Source organism: Phaethon aethereus, assembly GCF_964289735.1.
Source record: "Phaethon aethereus genome assembly, chromosome: 8".
NCBI lineage: Eukaryota > Metazoa > Chordata > Aves > Phaethontiformes > Phaethontidae > Phaethon > Phaethon aethereus.
Window position 1 is genome coordinate 7,595,457 of NC_138584.1, and position 22,179 is coordinate 7,617,635.

A 22,179-nucleotide genomic window follows, 5' to 3' on the forward strand; every position below is an offset into this window, starting at 1 on the left:
CCTCCTGCTTTGTGCCGATCAGCAGCCTGAAAAGCTCTGCAAGACTCCGGGTTTGTAGCTGAAGCAAGAAGGAGGTGAGGAAGGTCCCTGGAGAGAAGATGATGCGTGAAGGAGCCTGCCTCTTCTAAATGCTTCCTGCGGGGAGGACGCAGCCTCGTCTGTGCTCCGCTCCCCTGGGATCCTGCCCGCTCTCTTGGCAGGGGAGCGTGCCTGGCTCCTCACTGCAGGCATCTGCAGATCTCCTCTCTGGTAGTTTATATATAACCCATTTTTCATGAAGTGAATCACACTGGTGTGTGTTTATAAAGCAGCCTGGGGACCCGATCCAAATGTCCTCAGTTCTAACATCACGCTGCCTGCTTAGGAAGAAGTGTCTGTGCGTAAGTTTGTGGGCTCAAATGCTACAGCTGCACCCAGAAGCAAGACTATCTTTGCTGTATATTTTTCTGGAAGTCAGGGAGGGACAAATTTACTGTCCATAGGCTTGATCTGAAATGCACTGGAGGCTTCGGCAGGGCTGGGGACCCCAGGCAGGCTGTGCTGGAGCTGGTGACATCTGGAAGCGAGAAGACCATGCCGATGGAGACAGCAGCGCCTGCGGGGCTGGCGTGCCACCCTGGGGAGCACGGCACCCTTCCCACTGTGCTGGGAAGAGGTGGTCGGCAAAGGGATGCTTCTCCTCGCTGAGCCTGTCACGTGGCAAAAGGAAATGATAAATATTGTAGGGCACAACTGTGTGCAGGGTGAAAATAGAGCGTGTTTAGCTTGGCTCCGTGCTCCCACTGCGCTCTCAGGGATCGCACCTGGTGCTCCCCAGGAACGCAGTTTCTTGCATGGCCCTCTGATGCTGATTTGGGCCTTTTTTTTTTCTTTTTTTCAGGGTTATTCATTACAAGGAGCTTTGCAGTGGTCTCTGCTAGTACTGACCCTCTTTCCTTTAATTGAGCCACTCTGAACCTAGAAAGCTAGGCTGGGCTCCGCACTTGGGTTTGGAACAAGCTGCCTGGAGAAGTCAGTTAGAAAAAGCAGAGACTTGAAGATATGCTTGGGTGCCCTTCTCTTCTTCACCGCCCTCTTGGAGTTGTTGGAAAAACGAGCACCCTTTTGATAACACGGGCATGCATAATGAAAATGTTCGTGCTTTTTCCAGGATGTGGGAAATCTATACCTTGGCTGCTCATTTTTTTGTGAGAGAGCAGATTTTTGTAAGTGATGGAGTCATGGGGAGAGTGTGGTCACTTACAGGCTTTAACTCTGCTTCAACAGGGGAAAAAAGTTTGTTTTGGAAACTTCCCAGACTGGGGGAACAACTCAAACTTGTCCTAATTATGGCTGGTGTTTTTTTTTTTCTTTTCTTTTTAATTGTGGAAGCAAACAAAGGTATAATGCAAAGACAGTTCCCTAGGTTATCAATTTGAAGGTGTGCATAGCATTACTCCCAAGGCATCATGCCTTTTTTAATCTTTGTTTGTCTCTTGTGGAGATGCGATCCTATCACCAGGTTGCTCTTTTACCAATCTTAATTATTCCACGGGGGCAGCACAAAGTGCCCTGATGCTCAGACGGGGCAGATTTGGCCAGAACGTGATACTGTTCTTCCCGACTTCCAGCCTCCACAGAAACCCATGAACCGGAGGAAGGCCAGGCAGCTCCTCTAGTGCCTCCTGGCATAGCCCGCTCGCTCAGGAGTGGGGGAAAAAATAATCATGCTGCTAATCGTTGCAATTATGTCTATAACCCCCAGGCTCCATCTAGACAGAAAGGAACGCGAGGCTTTTTCCCAGAGGCTGTGATGCTGGGGATGTGATCTAACCACAGCGGCGAAGCCGCTGCTAGAGAAACCGTCGTTGCGTTATGCCGATTAAAAATTTTTCAGCCGGAGCTAAAGGAAACTGTTCATTTGTTTCCAGCGTTAGAAGTCAGTCTGTTGTAGAGAGTAATTTTTTACACTTATTGAGAGGTCTGGCCAAGAAGTTTTGATAATCCTCCAGATCGTTAGTATCTGTCAGTCTGCGGGATGTTCGCAGTTCCCTTTTGTTTTGCTTTTCACGCTGAGCAAAGCCGGTGTCTGGTGTAATACAGAGGATAACTTTTATCACTGCAGGACTCCAAAGCCTCTGTTTTGGATATTTGTGTGTTGTGACTGCTGCCAGTAATCATAGATAAATCTCATCTCTGTTGCTCGCCTGTGCTTTTAGCCCAGCCTCAGTACGTATTTTTAATTGAACCCACTGCAATGATGTGGCTCAGACCGTGTTATCACTTCCCAACCTGTTCCTCAACCACCCACCCGCTACCAGCCCTGCCGGACCTGACTTCTTGGGCCTGCCCTGACACGGTTCCAGTGAATTATGTTGGAAAAAGGAGGGTTCACTGGAACTGGTGGTTCTGTGTCTGACCCTGGCAGTGCTCCCGCCCGTGGCTGAGCGTCAGTGCCGTTTGCCAGGGCCCCTCATGTGCTGCGGGGATGGATTGTGGTTCCTGCTGCTCCTGTTCCCATGGCGGGCGGGAGCCGGGAGGAATTCAGCTGCTGGGACTGCTCCAAAATACCCTGCTCGGCAGATGGGGAAGTGCTGAAGCCAGCTGTCTGCCAGGTCCTGTGCCGGCAAGCGGGACCCAGCTCCTCCGCGTGCTCCCGGTTTGGCACAGAAGTCGTAGAGGAAGAGTGCATGGAAACCTCCGCTGGGCGCCGGGGGACGGTGCGGCCCTGCACCGGGCGCTCATGGGCGACGCCGCAGCCCTTTCTGACAGTAGGATGGGGTGGCTGGCTGGGGTCGGGGCTCCCGGGGGAGAGGGGCAGCACGGCGGTCTCATAGGTTGGTGCACAGACTCAGCCGAACCGTGGTCCTCGCGCCCAAGGGTCCCAGCACCGAGGCTGGCTTGTCCACGTCTGGGGACGAGCCCACCCAGCCGCTCGAAGGGATTGAGCGGGATGTGGGTGAATGGGGGCTCCGGGCTGCCGGGAGGACCCCATGGATGCTCCCTGCAAGCTGCCGGCCCGTGCCGGTGACCGGCAGGAGGCTCGGTCTGTGCCGGACCGCGGAGGGGCCCCCGCCGCCCCGGAACCCGCACCCCTCGGGGGTGTGGCCGAACCGGCATGGGCGTGGCCTTCCCGAGGAGACCCCGCCCCCCGGCGCGGGGGCGGCACGCATGCGCAGTGCGCCGGCCGTTACCTGTCAGCGGCGGCGGGCGGAGGAGCGCAGGCGGGAGGAGACGGCGCGGCGGGATGGAGGGGCTCATCCCGCTCGTCAACCGGCTGCAGGACGCTTTCGCGGCGCTGGGCCAGAGCTGCCTGCTCGACCTGCCGCAGATCGCGGTGGTGGGCGGGCAGAGCGCCGGCAAGAGCTCCGTGCTGGAGAACTGCGTCTCCAGGTGAGGCGGCGGGCACGAGACGCCCCCTCAGCGCGCCCGCCTCGGCCCCGCCGGCTGCGCGCGCCATTCCCAACGGTTGTTTCCCCCCCTCCCAATGGTCGCAGCGCGCGCCCCCCTGCAGCGCCCCCACCCCCCCCCCGCACCGTAGTCGGCGGCGGGAGGCCAGCTGCGAGCGGGGATGTACGAGGCGGAGCTGGGGGTGTCCCGGTTCCGCGCTGACCGGGGGTGCTCGGTGCGACCCCAGGCGCCGCGGGGGCGACGAGGCCCTGGCACGGCAGCGACCTTGATTTTCGTGGTGCGGGGAAGCCGCCGCAGCTCCGGTGTGAGCGCGTTCATGTGCCCGGTGAGGGGGTTAACCGCTGCCTGGGGGGGGAGGAAAGGGGTTTAAAGCCCTAAATCCTAATTAAGGTGGGGGTTCTGGGTCTGGGCCGTTAATGGTTCTCATACCATGGGTTATGCTTCGTGCCGTCCTAATGCGCGTGTGGGTATTAGCACCTTTTCTAAAAATGACAGAAAGAAGAAAGGGCTAAACCAAATGATTCAGGCAGTCCTCTCCAGGGCCAGAGTACGTCTCTGAAGATCTCCTGAGGTAAACGTGAACTTCATGTGCTGTTTCATAAAGTTCCTGCTGCGTATGCTGCAAATAGCGTGCAGACCCCTGGAGGGAGGTGGTGTTTTCAGAGCGTAGCGGCAGTCGTTAGTCTGCATGTAAGGCTCAAAAGTACTGTTGTATGTCAACGACTGGGGAACTTTAATGTGTGGAGATCTTCACTGAAGGTCATATAAAATCCTGTGTCTTTCCACAGCCTGGCCGTGTGTCAGACTGCAATAGCTCTTGATATACCGTATAAAAATACATACAGTTGTTCTTTATCTCTACTTCAGAATTTACTTTTACTGTGTTCAATGTCAGTTCTTCCTCTTCTTTCTACTTGAAGACTGTCGCTAACAGCTGATGTTGACAGTACTGCCAGCCTCTCAAGTTTAGAAAGCACAAGTGAGATCCTCAGGAATCACTATTGGCCTTCAAATTATTACAGTTTTCTTTAAAAAAGTCTTTAAAAAGTACTTCTGTAAACTTCTGACTTTTTGATCTCTGTGTCATGAAGCTGTGCAAAGCACACGTGCTGAGGAAGAACAACATCTTCATCTTTCTTATCAATAAGGGTATTTTTGTCCCTATGGCAAAGCCTTGTCTGGGGTGGCACCCCCTGGGATCAGGGCTGAGTGTGGTGGGCTGATGTCTTTCTCTGGATCCAGCTGTGCTGATGGAAGAGGTTACTGCTCCCAGATGCTTGTTATTGCTCCCCTGCTGGAGGAATCTGCTCCATCTGATCCGCAGTCGGAACCGGTCCTTTGAATGCTGCACACTCCTGCTTCTGCTGCGTGGATGAGCCTGGCTAGAGCAAAAGGTGAAAATGAGCAGTTTGCGCTAATCTGGCCCATTTGGACAAGAGGCTGGAACTAGCTGCACGAGTGAGACGTGGACATTTCTAGGAAGAATTATGAAGAAAAGCTAAGGGCAGTGACTTTTTTCACCCACGTAGTTATTCACCATGTAGCCCATGGACACTGCAAGAGAGTCTCTTCAGTGAAGAGCTTGCAGACTACTGTGAAGCACCAGGGTCTCTCTCTCATAGAGGATCTTGGAATTTGCGTTCTTTCAACACGGTCTCAGAGTTCCACGTTGTTGTTTTATGCAGTAACAACTTGAGATACAGTATCAGCTGATCGGTAGTACCTCCTTACTTGCAAGCTTGGAGCCCGTTGCAAATGTGGCATTAAAATGCATTACTTCAAACGTATTCCATGAGACTTAAGCAACTATGTTTTACTTGTACCTTTCCTCCAGACTGAGCATATGTGGACAGCAGATGTGTACTTGCTATGCTGTGAGAACTTGACTGTGAACCCTTGGAACCAGATCAACAAATATCCATGAGATTGGAAGAGCATTTTGCTTGTCAGATCAGCAGGCAAAACAGTCTATGGCTCTTTTTATTAAGCCATAAGATATTCCTGTTTTTATGGGATGATTAAGCTGCTCTCTGCAAACAAGAAGTTTATTACATCCGCATCTGTCTTAATATGGCCTATAGAAGTAGCACATCTTGTTGTAGAGACATGTTGCACTCACTTCTTTTTGTTAGTGGTATGTTGTGTGACGTATGATTATCCACAGGGTGAGCATTAACTGATAGTAACACAGCTTTGAAATTCACATAAAAATAAAATAAGTCCTAGCATTGCTCTGAAGTTTGAGCATTAATTATCTTGGTGGGGGTTTGTTTGTGTGTGTTGGTTTTTTTTTCCACATGAATCATTACCATTAGTAGATTTTGAACTCTTAGCCTTCAGAGAGATGTTCAAGATCTCCTCTCTTCAGGAATAGCTGTAATTGGTAAGAGGAAGGCATGCTACCCTTCATGTGAAGGGCAGGGTCTTGCTACAAACTTGCTGTTGGTTGATAACCTGAGTATTTGTTAGTGGAGCTTTAAGGAGGTTAGAAGGTTCTTCTTAACTTCAGGATCAGGTTGTTATTCTCTGCTGCTGGTAGTCACTAGGCCATTGTGCCTGTTTCAGTCCTTCGTGAGGTCTTTGGTTGTGCAAGGAGCAGGTTTCCCCCGCTCCCTTGGACAGAGGAAACCTGTTTTCTAGCTTGCAGGTGGTATGAGAGTTGGAGCTTCTTTATGGAGCCTAACCGCCCAGGAAACATGTTGAACTATATGGCATTATCCACCATCTAGTTTATACATTGCCATAATTTTTCAGAAGGGTTGTGAGGGTTCTGGCTCTGGCATAGTTCTGTAGGCTGGGAGATGGTTCTGGAAGTGGGATCCAAGTCCTGCTATTTCTGAAGCTGCTCAGTGACACTTGTCCATCACTGTTCCCAGGGTCGCACCAAACCTTGTTTAGGTGCACATAGCATCCAATTAAGGATTCACTAATAACAGCCAGTGAATGTGTTGGGATTAGATTGCATATTTGACCTGCATCGGCGCTGGTGTTGCGTGAGGATGAATGCTGCATGTTTGCCTTCTCCAGGAATTGTACAACACTGAGAACTACTTATGTCATTGTTGGCTTGGAACAAGGCTGGGGGGGGGGCAGTGTCAAATCTCCCAATGTAGCCATTATTCTTACTATTTGGGTTAGCATCTGCTAAGGTGTTTGGAGACTTTGCTCTTCACTTACTGCTCCTCTGTGTGTAAGGAAACTGCTTCTTTTGGTAGTCAAGGACTGTGTTTGAAGGGTTTCCTCTCAGGATTCTGGTTATATTTAGATGGAAACAGAAATTCCAGAGAGCACCTGAGGACAACAGCCATTTCCATTTATGGATTAGACCTTCATGTGTTCCTAATTGGAGCTCATGGCACTTGCTTGAGGAAATGGTATTGTCTGAAGAGCAAATGTTCTTCTTACCTGCTTCTTTTTGTTAAAGAAGTAATTACATGTGCCCTTAAAATACTGAGCCGGTGTTTGAAGCAAAGGATCTAGTGCAATCTCGCAGAAGTTGGTGGTAGGGAGATTCAAAAGCGCAAAGGGGATTCAAAAATCTAACACCAATAGATTGCCAGTGGGAGATAGGCATGTTGCCTGGTCTTACTCCTTTGCTACAGAGGAGTACAGGATTGTGACCTTATATTATGTTTGTGCTTTTTAAACATCTTGCTTTTGATAACAACAGGGTTACTTAAAAGAAAACTAATGGCAGGAAGAAATCCCTGGAAACTGTATTTGGAGAGAAAGCATTTTCTATTATTTCATATATCCAAATGGGCTTTTAAGATAACCAAAGGCATAATTGGCAAGCTACCTTGGCAGGACCTTTTTCCCTAGATTTGAATCAGAACCTTATTTTATTCTTACAAATAGAGAGAAATTAATAATTAGGTTTCAAAGCTGAAAGCTCTTTACTTCCTTCCCTGCTTAATATAATATAAACTGCATGTGGCCAAAGAATTGTTTCATAAGAGATGTGAACTCTTGATTGTAAGCCTGTCAGTCATAATCAAACAAGCACTTCTGTTTTAAGAGCCTGAGGTCTGGTTTTGTAATACAGCTTCACAGCTTTTTGATCTGAGACTCTTTTGATAAACTTACGGCCACTGCATGTTGTATCGCTATTTGTTATGACATATGTACTAATTTTTTTTTTTTCAAATTACGATTCCTTGTGAGCTCAGCTCATTCTTTTTTGCTTGAGATGGCGGTTGTGAAAAGACTGCATTGAGTCATTAGAGGAAGAGAAAGGACTTTAAATCTGGCTGTTGAAGCAGAGAATTTCTCCAAAGTAAGTAAACACATACTTAGACTGTGTGCTTCCTGGGGGAGATTGGTGCTCATATTTTATTCTTTTAGTTACTAGTCATTGATAGAAAAACTTTTTTACAGAAAATTCTCCTCTTTTATGAAACAGGCATGAAAAAGCTAGCAGTCGGAGATGCAAACTGAAATGTGGTGCTGTGTATTCTTTTTTTTAAATCTTAAGGATCTTCTGGAAATGAGAATCAGCCACTCCTTTTCCTGACTAATTAAGCCATTGTATAGATGTATTGAGTGTATTAGCCTAGTTATCAAAATACTCTGGTGCACTGAAAGCAAGAATTGTTTCTGGGTATTCCATTAAATAGAAACAGCAGCAAAGGAGACAGCAGCTCACTTAGGTTTCTTCCCCAAATATGATTTCACATTTAGAGGTTACAGAACAAACGTGGCCATTTAGATGAGATATAGCTGGCCTAGTTTTGTCCTTAAATGTAACTCCATTGTGAATTTTAAGTTCATTTTTTTTGTCAAGTCTTGAGAATTGATATATGCAAAATAAAGCAAATGTATGTGTTTTTCAGACGTGCAAACAAATATGCTGATTTCCACTTCCCTGTACCCCCCATAAAGTAAAAGTTTTCCTCTAAAACTACTTTGAGGATCTGTGTCTTGTATTTCTGGCATTTAAATTTTACCAGTCAAAAGATTTCTTCTATTTTAAGAAAAGCTGTACTCTCTAATGAGGCATATTATAGGGAGCCCTGACCTATATTCTGGCATTTAACTTCAGTGTATCAAGTAGTTTACAGAGATTCTAAATCAGTAAGTAACACTTAACACTTTTTTTGTAAAGTGTACTTGCGAGAAAACGTACAGATATAGTCTTAATATAACTTTGGCATACTATGTATGATTAAGGTATTGTAGTGGTTTAGAGAACACAAGCTTAGTATTTGAAGTCTGAGGCCTAGACTTCAGAAAAACCTCAAAACCCTGCAAAAAGCAATCCTCAAAAAAACCAAAAAAATCCAATCTGGTCTTGAGTGTATTCTGAGAAATCAGTGCTACAAATTCAGTGGCAGTTGTTACTGGAAGTTCAATCCATCAAGGTACTGAAGGTGACTGCACACCTCTGATAATTTTTAAAGGTGAATAGTCATCTAGTGAGAGGATTGTGTGGGTTTTTTTCCGTTTCTTTTTTTCAGACCATAAGTATCCACTTAACTTTATTTAAACTTTTCCTGATTCTTAATACAGAGACACTTCTGAAAATTCAGCTGATTGACTCTCTAGGCTTTTGTATAACATTACAAATCCTGATACTCACTGCCTTCAGGAAGGAACCCACACTTGGGATTTTGTAGTGTTTAAATCAACAAATGACAAGCACCTTTGTTGTCTTGCTGTTTCTTGATGGGCATTGCTCCTGCTAACGTTTCAACCTTATGTAGATGAAATAGAAATCAAGGTTTTCCAGTTTAGATAAATAGATATTAACCATATGATTGTTTGGACATTCACCTGTAAACATAGGGAGTGATGCTGCTATGCATTGCAGCATAGAAGCGTGGACACCGTTCTCTTCTCTGCCACTGATTTACTGTATGATCTCAAACTGTTTTTAAACATTACCTACATCTGTATCCACATGTATATGTCTCAATTCTTTACTGTGTCTTAACTGTATGTAGGATTTAGATTTTTTTATTCTTTTATTTTAAGTTGCCTCTTTCTAAAGGAAGAGGTTACCATATAATCTTAAAATCAGCGTGGGATAACTGTGTTTTTAGTCTAAAACTTACTGTTTTGCATTTCTCTGCTTTGTGTGATGGCTGCTTTAGATATCTATACAGGACCAAAACTGACTATTGGCTTCTTTGAACAGCTGAGATGTAGCAGCATTTCTTCTTCCCAGAAAGGGACCCTTGCTCATGTTTAGTTTGTGCCTCTAACAGCTTAGTCATTGAGAGAGTCTGTGTTTGTGGTTTGCTATCCATCAGTTGATCAGTGAGCAAACTAATAATATTCTTTTAAATATTCATGTGTTTCTTAAACAATGTCTGCCTAGACTGCAAGCACAGTGTGGCAGAAGCCATTTTTGCTTTTTCTGTGGTGGGTTTTTTTTAATCTTATTTTATTTTTAAAACAGTGCATTTCAAAATAAGGCCGCCTAGTAAATAGAAGCCTGTGAACTCCCCTTGTTTGCTGTGCTTGTGTGTAACGGGTTACTAGGCATCTCTTTAACACTGCAGTGTAAAGCCTGTAGTGTAAATATGCTGAGAACAGGAAATGAGCATTATTTAACTGTGACCTTGCATCTTTTTCTTCAGCAAGTTGCATTGAGATGAACAAGGCAGCGTTATTGAACTAGAGAGCAGCAAAATCCCATTTAACTGCATGCTGGGCTTTGATGTACTGCCAAGTACTGTTGTCTGTGATAGCCTCTGGGATGCAAAGGAGACTGTAGCTCTAGATAAGAGAGGTTTTCAACCAAAGTGTCTAGCAATAATGTCAGCTTTTATAATTTGTATGTGGAAGTTATGCTGTTGTTTTAATACATAGCATAGTATTTCTGCATCCTAGTTCTCGTGCAAAATCACCAAGACTTCATTCTTCAGATATGCAGGAGATTTACTATTTGCTGTAATACAGCTAGGTTTCCACCATCATAGATGATCTAATCAAAGCTAGTTTAATCTTAAAGCACTCAGTACTTTGTTTACTACGTACAGTGCAGATGCCTAAAAATGTACACGTGTATTCAGTAGTGCTTAGTGGTAGAGGATGCTCTAAAATGGTCTGTAACTCACCTGCAAAGAATAGGCAGGGCTCTGTGTAGCAAACATGATAACCACTGTAAGACATCTCTAGCCTCTGCTGCAAGATAGTAGATGAAATGGGCTGTGTTCCAGATCTGTTCAGCAGCCAAGCTGGAAGCTGCTGAAGAAATCTTAGCATCAGAGACAGTGTTGTCCCCTTGCGTGCTCACCTGTTAGTTTGTTCAGGTGCTAAACAAATGTAGATGGAAGATCCCCAATGTCTGTCAGATCTAGGAAATATGCTGCAAAACCTTAGGAGTCTGGGCTGAGACCTCTGGCATTATGACTTTGTTAGTGTTCTGGGAAGTTGCAGCATACAACACTGTTTTGGTCAGACTTTTAGGATAAAAATTTCTCCTGGTAATAATTCAGTTTCTGGTGATTGGAGAGATGGGAGAGCATATTAAATTTCAATATCTAGCTTTGCAGACTTTAAGTTGTCATGAACAATATATTCATTTGCACATACTACAGGCTCAAAGCAGGATAAATGGGCAGGTAAAAAAGGATGAAATGGCTAGAGAAGAGAAGTTGTTTGAGACTTGTATCACTTGTTTTGGAAACATCCCCTTTTCCCTCTTCCTTCTATAGTTGTCTTTCTGTCTATAAATTCAGGCTGTTTAATACTGCAACTTCTGTTGTGTATACATTCTGGAGGGCATAGAAGAATTGAATCCAGTTACATTGCAACTCTGCAAAATATTCTGAAATGGTTTGTGTTGTACCAAGAAAGGTAATCGTGCAGTTTGACACTTTGTCCAATACAAAAGAGATAAATGTATTTTCATGATGATTCTGAAGAGGCAAAGCTTTTTGGACTTGACTAGGATGTGGCATAGGTGCTTGTATCCTTTACCACTGTTTAAAATGTCTGTATTGATGGATCTAAGTTCAGGACAGTGGGATTTGGGAGGAAGACCAGGAGCTTATTTTGTGGGGGGTTTTGATGACAGCACTAAAATTTGCAATATCTAAAAGTTTTTTTTTCATGACAGAGTGTCCAGATGTGAATTATTTGCTAAATGCAAGTAATTATATAGTAGCTAGCTTCATGTAGCTGATATGCCTGCAGTGTTGGGGTCATGTTGTTTTCTTTCTGATCCTTGCAATCAGAATTGTTTTTTTTCCTGTTTATTTTATAGAGGAAAACTTGTTACTCTAATCTTTTCTAAAGAAACATTGTTAATAGTATTTGGCAGCTGTAAGTGATTAAAAAAAAAACCAAACCAACTTCTATTTAGAGCACTGACAACAATTTAAAGCGAGTAAAGAATTTTTGTTGTTCATTTCTTTTATTGAGATACAAAATCTTGCTGCATTAGTATTCATCCTGAGAATGGATGGGCTTTTATGCACCAACATCCTGTGCAAATTAGTCCTTTCCTAAGAGCAAACATATCTGATTAGGGAGAATACAGTTGTCCTGCAATGTCTGCTTTATTCTTTTCAATACAAAAATTCTGAGAATTGGTGGGGGGATTTTTTTGTGTTTTGTGGTTTCTTCCCCCGCCACCCCTGCTTGGAATTGGAGAGCACGATTGGGCAGGAAATAGCAGAAGCTTTTGTAAAATCTTAAAAGAGAAAGAAGAAAAAGGGCATTTTCACAAATGGAGTTAGGATGATGCAGCAAAGTTTTGGATGCCTGCCAGGGAGGACAGATGCATCATGCATACAGTGGCTTGCCGACGAGACTGCACATTGGCAGCTTCTCGATCTGTTAATACAGCAAGCTTACAGCCTGAGCATAATCACAGCAAACAGAGTCATCTTACCACTTAGATGTTTTTTACTGGCAAGTTTTCAGGCCTATGAACGTTATTGAAACTTTGAAAAATCAGGTAAAAGAGATCAGGTAAAAGATATATATATATAAATATATTTAATACTAGGAGGTGCATTTTTCTTCCTTCAGTGAACAGGCTTACCTTTTTCTGTACAGAAACGCAATGTGAGGTACTGTCACTGCTGTCAACATATGACATTAGATTTGGGGTACTAATAATGGTCTGTGCCTTCTTAGACTTCTGCTCAAATGTCCCCTAGTTTGGAGAACCTGTTGACTCCAGTCATGCTTAATGGAAGACTTCACCACTGGCGCTAGAGTGATTTCTTTGGCACTGATTTTCTCAGCACTCATTTTCTCATAGCCCTATAATGTTTACTTTAATGGGGAAGGTGTAATGATTTCTGGCTGCTTGTTGACCAGAAATGCTGCTGCTACTTAAAGAAAGCATCTTCCAGATGTGAGAGAAGTATAATGATAGTGAATTCTAGGCCTGCTCTGTCTCCAGTCTTCTGCATGAAGAAGAAATCTCAAGCTTTGCTTTCTTGCCTTAGCAGTGCCTAGGCGTTGTCACTGAACATAGTTGTTATGGAGGTGCCCAGCTATCGTGACTGAAATCCCTTGCCATCTTATTTGAAGTTCTTCAAGGGCTTTTAAAAAAAAAAAAAAGATTTCTTGCCTTTAGAGTCAATGCTTACCATATTCCCATGGTTAGGTCTGCTTGGGTGGATTTTTTTTTTGTGCCATTCCCCTCTGGATTTTTGTGTATTTGGTCTCAAGTCCATAAAGGAGTGGGAGAAGGGAGACCCAAAGAGACATTTTAGGCTCCTAGGTTGTCATGCTGTGTAAGAGTTTCAAGATTATTATTTTTTTTAATTATTCTTGATTCAACTTGTGTGCTTACCTGAAAGTGATGGGTAGGGTGATTGGCGTGTCCCTGCTTTGGTTGTCCAGTTCCAGCAGTTCAGCAATGGTGATGAAGGACTCTGCTGGCTTGGAAAATGGCGTCTCAGAGACACCAAGTTTATCCACCTTGCTTGAAAGGAAGAGAAGAGATAGTTAACAGCCCTAGGATGTCTGGATACTCAGTTTCTTACCCCTAAAGACATACCCAAACTGCATGGGCTGCAACGTGTAGTTACTAATCCTGGGTACTGGACTACGTCTTGATTCAGCAGGTTAATTAAAATGATCTCTCAGTTGAAGAAAGATTTACCTTAAAGAATGGTTACTGCAAACTGAACTAAGCAGTAAAGTGTCACGATAAGGATGCCAGCATCTGTGCTGTGTGGTTTACAAAAAAACCCTGGAAAGACTGCTATTGAGCTTTAGGAGCTAATATATCAGAGATCACTAAAAATCCACAGCATCTTAATGCATTTAGCTTGCCTAGTAGGCCTAATTAAGATGGGTAACATTCATCTTCAATAAAGAGGATTAATTATTTTGTACATCTTCATGTGAGCCCCATTATGTTAGGGTGAGATTTTGCAGCCATTGAACAAAGCTGTGGGAGACTCTCTTGATTGACGGACATTGTGCCAAAACAAAAAGCGTTTACTCTTCTGTAACTAATGAAAGGAGGGGAGGGATCAAGTGTTGACTGATAATAAGAACTGGTCTCTGTACTTTGAACTAATGAGAAAGAACATATATAGCCAAATATCAGTGTGATGTAGAAAGCGATATATACTACTGTATTACTGGGAGGAAAAAAAAAAGTATGTGGTTGAGAACATCAAAACATAGCAGAGGTAGTGTCTTAAAGCTTTTGAGACTTCTTGAAAATGTGTTTTGGGGTTATCTTTGTACTGTCATTTGAGGGTGTCCTGGTTTCAACTGGGGTAGAGTTAATTTTCTTCCTAATAGCTGGTAGTTGTGTTTTTGATGTAGTATGAGAATAATGTTTGTAACACACTGATGTTTTAGCTGTTGCTAAGTAGTTGTAAGTCAAGAACTTTTCAGCTTCCCATGTTCTGCCAGTGGGGAGGTGCACAAGAAGCTGGGAGGGGGCACAGGCAGACAATTGACCCAGGCAGCCCAAAGGGGTATTCCCTACCAGATAATGTCATACCCAGTATATAAACTGGAGTTGGCCGGGGTGGGAGTTGCTGCTTGGGGATGGGCTATCGATCACTGGTTGGTGGTTGGTGGTTGTTGTTGTTTCCTCTCCCTTTGCTGTCCTATTAAACTGTTTTTATCTCAACCCATGAGGTTTTTTTCCCATTCTTTTCCCCATCCCACTGAGGCAGGCGGGGGGAAGCGAGCGGCTGCATGGTGCTTAGTTGCTGGCTGGAGCTAAACCGCAACAGGAGGATAGAGGAATTGTGCTTCCAAAGCCACTAAGGAAGAATAAATACAGTGGCGTCTAGTGTCAGTGATTACAAACCTCCTCTGAGAAAGTACTTCACTCAATGTCACAAATTTAATTCTTAAGAAAGCCTCTGCTTAAATGCAGAGTACATTTCCCATCACTTGGACATACTTTGCTTTGTAATGAACAGAAGTGTGTGAAGGATTGGGTCCTCTGTGGTGTTGGTGAGCACAGGAGCAAGAGCCGGTGAGATAGAATGAATATGTCTGCCAAAATAGGTCTTCAGATGTATATTTTTAGCATTAAGAGTTCTTTAGTTATAAATCAACTAGTTTTGGGTTATGGGTTTTAAAAAGTGAACCTGAGGAAAGAAGTTAGAAGTTACTAACGTGTCTCTTCTGTAGGCTTACACTGGACCGTGCTTTTCCCTGTTTTGTTTTTTTGTAGCTAAATATGGTAAATGCAAGAAAAATGAAAGCCTTTTGTAGTACTTCTGTACAGTGTACGTTTGCCACATAACTGGGAGATACTTGGCTGTATAGACATGTGTAAGTGTTCACTGTGGAACAGTGTGTTCTTTTGCACAAGATATGGCCATTCAGCAGTCAGTATGAGCTACAAGCGCTACAAGTGCTGCTGCTGGTGTGCCAGGCTGAGGTTGTGTAAAACAATAAACACTGTGTTGGAAAAAGGCCCAGGAAAACTGTTGACTTTGGGCATAATTGCTTCCTATTGCAATTGAAGCTGCGTTGGAGTCCTTGGCGAGTAAAGGTCTGTGTGGAATGCTACCACAGCAGTGTTGTTCATGTTAGCTGCCCATGGAACGTGGTCTTTCTGTATTTGAGGGAAGATTAGAGTCCTGGAACAAACTTTGGGTTAGTGGAAAAACTTTTATGTTGTTGTTTGTCAAAATGAAATAAATTTAGAAGGGTCATTTGTGCTCTTCTGTAAGAGAATTATGACTCTTGTCCCAAGTCTCTCTTGTTTTTATACTTCGCGAAAAATGTGGAGGCTTTTTCCTTGGAGGAACTTCTGGGTTTTTTTGATAATTCATCGCTATCAGTTTTACTTGTTCCTAGCTCTTTAATTAATGCAGTTACGGTGTAATCATTGACATTTTCCTCCATAATTTGATATCCTGGATTCCCCCTATATTTTATATGAATTCGTTGTTTTGGCATTAATGTAAATTAATCACCATTTATCCTGTAATACTGACCATGTAATTAATCAAAGTGCAGAGCATTGCTTAGTACTATACTGGCAAAGTAAAGCAGGTTTGTTACTCTTTTGAAACTATGATTAGGTTTTAAGTGGTGATGCATCATTGATCTTTACACAAACTGGAGATTCGTCTGTGTTGTCTTTTTTTGTGTGTTTTTTTGGTTTTGTTTTCTTTCCTTCTTTTTTTAACATAATAAATACTACTAGTGTGCTAGAGAGCTCCTAAATGAAAACTCTTCCCCTACCTGGAAATACCCTTGGAACATATTATGTTTATATTTTGTTTGATATGTGTTCTTTTCTTTGTGAAGCTATAGTCCTGCATTATGATGAAACAATTTCCGTGAAGGAGCCCCTGTCTCATTCGCTTTTCAGCATTTCACTGGTTTCTGCCCTTTCTGAAATTTGAAAGGGTGTTCCCGTGTCTTCCCTGGGACTCTTCCAATTAATGAATTGCCTAATTGCTTTTTCAGCTTCTTTGCTTTCTGACCATCAGTCAGAGAGGGTGATATGATAAAGGAAAGACAACATACAGAGACATGAGCTTTCTTTTCTTTTTTTTCCCTTACGGTAAAGTTGTCTACTGTAACAAAGATCAGACTGCTAACTGTCTTGCTATTATAATCTGCTAAGGTGTTGGTATGGACATTGATAACTTGTTTCACCATCCTGTGACATCAGTTTTTGAGACCTGGGTTTTATCAAGTTAAATTTAAACTAGTATCTGTTACTTTTACACATTAAACAAATGCTTTAGTAGATATATTTGTCCATATCTCTGATACTGGAAATGAGAAGTATGAGAGAGTGAAGAGAGTACAGTTTATGTTGTGCAGTAGGATATGAGTCATTTTAGAGCTTTTAGGGTAAAAAAAAAAATTGTCCCTGAAAATATTTTGCTCTTGAAAATATTTAATGGTATTCGAACAGATGAGTGCATTCTAAGAATGAAGAGTTATTGAAGTGATGTTCTGGAAGACCTGGCTGCTTGCATTTGATATATTCAGTCCTGGCTAGGCAGCACTGGACAGGCTTTGCTGCTGGGTCTCCACACTGTCATGTCAGAGCAGCATTGCTGCTGAGCTAGTATAGCTGTTGTCAGCAGAGTACCTTTTGCTGAAAATGCTCCGAGAATAAAGATGTAAAAATAGTTTGGTTCTTAATGTAGGATGCATGTCTTTTAAAGGAGCTTATCTTTCCTTCCCAGCTTTATTCTTGCACAATGTCTTTCATTCTTGTTTCCTGCACCTTATTATTGCTAAGTGGTGTTGCAGTTGTGTACACAGGTACTCACAGGCTCATTCCCCCCACTACAGAAGACAGCCTTTTCTCTTCCTTGTTAGTGTCTTCATCTACAAATTCCCAGGCATGTCCTTTTTTCTAGATGGGTTTCTTTGCAGCTGCTTCAATTCTGATGTGATTTTTCTCCCAGTTCTCACTAAACAAGCCTGGACACACTGCCCAAAGGTGTGGAAAAGCAGCTATCTCAAACCTGTCCTTAAAAGAATGTTAAGTGTGCCACCAGGACATGGAGGGGCATCATCCTTTTGGTCAGAAGGAACTTCTGTGACTTGGCTGTGTTCAGTCCTATTGTATTTCTTGCTGCTGAAGCTGTTTTTTTTCTTCTTTAAGAAATGTTTTATTTAAATAGATGTTTTAGGGAAAAAGGAAGGTGTGCAGCCATTCCTAATACAGTGTTGTGTGGTTTTTTTTTTTTCCCTACACCACTAACAAACCCTGTGTAGAATGCTTTCCCATACCAAGGGGAGGGGAGAAGACCTGCATCCTGTCTTGTGGATGTCAAAGTAGGCATTTCTGCAGAAGCTGTTGTACAGTATTTAATCTGATTCCCTTGCTGCTAGAATTGTAATGTGGTACTATGTTGCTTTCCCTAAAAAAAGTGCAAGTTATGTCTCAGGTTTGACTTACATTTCTGTGCGTTTAAAGAATGGCCTTTTTCTAGAAGTAGAGGTTATTATTAGTTGTAATGTCTGATTTGGGCTGCACAGAGAAAGTGCACAGATGCCATTGCCTTGTGGCTGAAGCAGAAATTTAAATGTTTAAAAAAAAAAAAATTCCCTGTCCCTGTGAGGGCAGATTTATTAATTGAGGTCAACATCTTTCATAGAGGTAAAAAACCCATTCAGCAGTTAAGGGAGGGGGGGAGTTGTCTCCTGAATTCTCCCCATGAACCCCTTGTTACCCTCATTCTTTGTAATTTTTTCCTCTTCAAACTGTGCATTTGAAGCAGAAACCTCATGTACTTCTACTGCACACTGTTTAGTTGGTTATGCGATCAACACAGCTCACCCTCTCACCAAGCAGGAACCCCCTTCTGCTGATGCTTGCTTGAACAGATTATGGGCTTTTTGACGATAGCTCAACTTATTAGAGAGGGTTATCGAATGCCATCTATTCTGGACTTGTTAAGGGGATGTTCTGAAGGAAAATTGTTGTCTTACAAAGAAATCTAAGTTTGCTGTTGAGGAAAGGTCAGTGTTGTGTAACTAGGAGTTTCATTAATGTAGTGTTCTTTATCTCTGAATGTGCTTAGCCTGAAGCAGAAAATCAATAAGTCTTTTCAGCCTTAGACTCCTTGAAGGATTTTATGGCCTCATGTGGTGCTCTAGGGGACCCTAGTTTGTTTTGTGTGATCAGCTTGTCCTTAATGGCAATTCCTTTTAGCTTCTTGATGGGACAATGATTGATTTATTTTTTAAAAATCAGATATGAAATGCTTGAAAATTAGTGTATGAAACTGTAACCTCAGGAGGCATTTTCTATGTACTGGGCTACTGTCATCTCAGTGCATACAGAGGAATGAGTATGTTCCTATGAAAATTTTGTCCTCTTCCCCATGAGAAAATACCAGCACATGGCACTTCACTGAGAAACAGGCTTTCCATTGGTAGGTATTGAAATTGTGATAGAACTTTTGAAGGCCTTTGGCATCTCCGTAAGCTAGTTCTTGTATCCTGTTGCTGTCTCAAGTCTTGTAAAACATCACAGCAGATTTAAATCAGTAGCCTGATGTTTTTGCATTATCTTTGTTTCAGAGATTACTTCCTAATTAATTGTACTTTTGCCTGCAGATCTGTGTTTGAGTATAGAAATTAATAAGCTAGCTTGTGTTTGAACAGTCTCCCCTTTTACGATGTGCTTTAGCTTTAGTTAGCAGAGTAATCACACTGCAAGCACATGTTAACAGGTACAAAGAAAGTGAGATTTTTCTTTTAGCTAGAAACTAATGTTGTTTCAATTCAAATGCTGGAGAGTTCTAAAGTGATATGGGGCACAGCTGACAGCCAATCTTGTTCCTCAGAGCCATAATGTGATTATGTGATTTTTTTTTTTTTCTTTGTTTACGTCTAGATGTTAGGTTGGGAAGGAAATCTTCAGAGTTTGTATCATGAGTAGAGTTGCCTATTTCTCTTCTGCAGGCTGACAAAGCTATGTTACCTTGTTGGCACTTGTGGAAAGAAGTTCACTGTCATTGCATTCCTGAGCCTGTCTTGACCTGGGCCTCCTCAGACCTAATATTCTCTGATTTCCACAAATAATATCCTGAAGTTTGATGAAATATTGTTGTGTTTTATTTGTCATAGATGTACCCTCTGGGCTTCTTTTAAACCTTGTAGATTTGTGTGCTGACTTAAAGCAACTGCTAAAATCGGGCATCCATTAAGTAGCACAAGGACAGTATGCAGATATGCAATGATTATATGTATGTGGTTTCTAAAGTGGCTTGAGTAGACCCATCTAAGCACTTCTAAAGGGCTTTCAGGGCTGTATCTTTCTTCCTTTGACTCTTGTCCTTCTCCCCACCCCTCCCAAACACACTGCACATTCCTGCCTCACCCTTTATACTGGCGCTAGTGCATGGGACAACACGGTCACCCAGATCAGCTCTGCGATTTGACTGAAAATTCATGCCCTAACCATTTGCTGCATTGCTTTTCACCTGATCCAAAGAAGTGAGTTAGCAATGCTGCTAAAATAGGCAAGAAAGTGATTCAGCATCCCTGCTAATGCAGGAAAAAGGAGGGGATTTTGATGAGTTTAAGGTGATTGTGAAGCTCTGTGTTTACCTCTGAATTTTATTCCTCTCAAGATTATTATTTGAAGGGAGCACTCTTCAAAGCCCCTCACTGAACCTCATCTCAAGATTTGTAAGAGTTTACTAGGTATGGCAACTGGGGAAGACCCTGGGAAAAAAAGTCTGTTGTTTTGCTTTGCGTTTCTCATCATTGGTTTTGCAACTAACAATTGGTTCCAAGTTTTTCTGGTGTTTCAGTTGCATAGGGAGCCTCCCTGTCTTTGGAGGCATGGAATGGGGATGCATAATGAAATGACAGAGTTGTGCTTCCTTGCTTGCTTTCTAGTCCAAGGATACTCCTTCCTGCTGTCCCAGAGTACTTCTAGTGTTCAGCTTTCACCCAAAAACTTCCAGGTGGATGTATTGATGGAAAAGTTACTTGGGGATTTGAACTTGCAGAAGTTAAGTATGTGAAAGAGTAGGTGCAGAGTGCTGGCAATTTGGTTTGGCCAGAGCTTTGGTGTGAGTGTGGGTGTATTTATATGTCCATATCCTCTTTAAATCAAGTCTATGGTGAGGACATATTTATTTTAGAGAGCCTGATAAATGTGGGCATGGCTTCAGGTACTCTTACTGTGCAAGGTGAATTTTGAGTTGTTATATATGATAGCCATGAAGAAAGAGAATTGGTAATGCCCCGAGACAGTAATTTAGTTTAATACATATTTGTCTAATGACCTACTGCTATCGCAAACCAAAATTAACAGCCCTACTTTATGGTAGTGTTTGATGTAAATCTGTCCCTACCAACTTTCCATTTTCACTGCAGCTGAAGGTATAGAGGAGGTTCCAAATTAGCCCAATACCTTATGTAATTGGACAGTGCTTTCTGGGTAGTAACTATTTTTTTAAATGTTTTTAGGGATTTTCTTCCACGAGGTTCTGGAATTGTAACAAGACGACCATTGGTCCTGCAACTCATCACTGCCAAAACAGGTAACCTTTTTCTCTTTTTGATTCAATGCTTGGACAAAGTGCTGATGTACTTCAGTAGGAGGAAGAAAATTTCTAGGAAAACTCAAGCAGTGTGAAGAAAGGTGCAACTGGACTGTCTGGAACAAAGGCCTGCTGCTTCAAAACTGTATGCTCAGGAACAACTAATCTCATTGTCCTACCTGGGAAAACAGTAAAATCTACATTCTAGAGCACATAGTAAATTTAATCCAAGATCAAATTTGAAGCAGTGGAGAAACATTGTTATATACAAAGTGTTAGAAATTAGCTTTGATTTATTAATTTCTTCATGAGCTTTATAGTTGTATTAGTTAACACATAAAAATTGCTGTACTTCTATCCTTAACTCTTGCTCCAGTGCACACGGATTTGATTCCACACAGCTTGTTTTTGTGACTTGTCTTTTTTGGTTGGACTCACTGCACTAAGTAGAGCAGAAGGTAGACGGGAGAGAACAAGGCTTCTGTGTAGCTGTCTGGTCAAAAATAAAAATACAGTATGTGTACACCACTGAGCTATGTGATATATTGAGATCTTTCATCAGAATTCACCACTTTGTACTCTTCCAAGGGGCACTTAATCTGCTGTTGTGTAACTCTGTTCCCTAGCGTATATAAAAGCAGCTACAGTTTTCCATCATTCAAATTGTTTCGTTGTTGCTTCTAAACCAATGTAAGCAACAAAATCACTGGTTTACTATTGACTTCTACTTAAAATAGTAAAAAGAAATGAAATAATATCCCAAATAACATTTAAAAATAAAAAGTGCTCTTTAAATTATGGAACATGATGAAACTGGGGAAGAAACAAAATTGAAACTGCCTGTAGAACTTAAGTCTGTCCTTACATGTGAGTTGTAGTTAAGTTTTTGTGTGCATTCTTTTCTTAAAAAGACTTTTTTTTGTTCAGCAGGAAGGTATACTTCAGTCTGCCTAGACTCCATTTTTTTTCTGAATTACTGCTTTTAAAGCACATTCATACTTTCAATGCCCTATGAAATTTTCCATAGTGTTTATACTGTGGAAGAGAAAGGAAGAACTGTGGAATCCAGTATTTCTGTATGTTCAGCTTAGAATCTTTAGGATTTTCAAGTGCGTAATATGCTTATACTGCTTTGTATATTAAAAGATGAAGTTCATTTTAGTTGGATATATGAACTCTTGCCATTGCTCCATATCTGGCTTTTGATTTCTGATAGAGCATGCAGAAATGCATGAGTAAGACCTAGCGATGGAGAATCTTCGTCTAATTTTCCCAGCATCATGTAAGAGCAGAAGGAAAAGAATTGACCTCTCTGCTGGTATTCCTAACCAAGTGACTGAACTGCAGGGACATATGAATTAGTAAC

General features: G+C 42.4%; 1 protein-coding gene across 2 annotated transcripts in view; it reads left to right on the forward strand.

The window, feature by feature from the left end:
• Positions 1–3,179: 3,179 nt before the first annotated feature.
• Positions 3,180–22,179, forward strand: part of DNM3 (dynamin 3) — a gene marked incomplete at its 3' end in the record, with an annotated part of 171,968 nt that continues 152,968 nt past the window's right edge. For both annotated transcript variants that reach the window (XM_082002893.1, XM_082002894.1), the window contains exons 1-2: positions 3,180–3,372; positions 20,740–20,813. In XM_082002893.1, the coding sequence (XP_081859019.1) occupies positions 3,227–3,372; positions 20,740–20,813 (220 nt within the window). In that variant the 5' untranslated portion in view covers positions 3,180–3,226. The remainder of the gene's footprint in view (positions 3,373–20,739; positions 20,814–22,179) is intronic.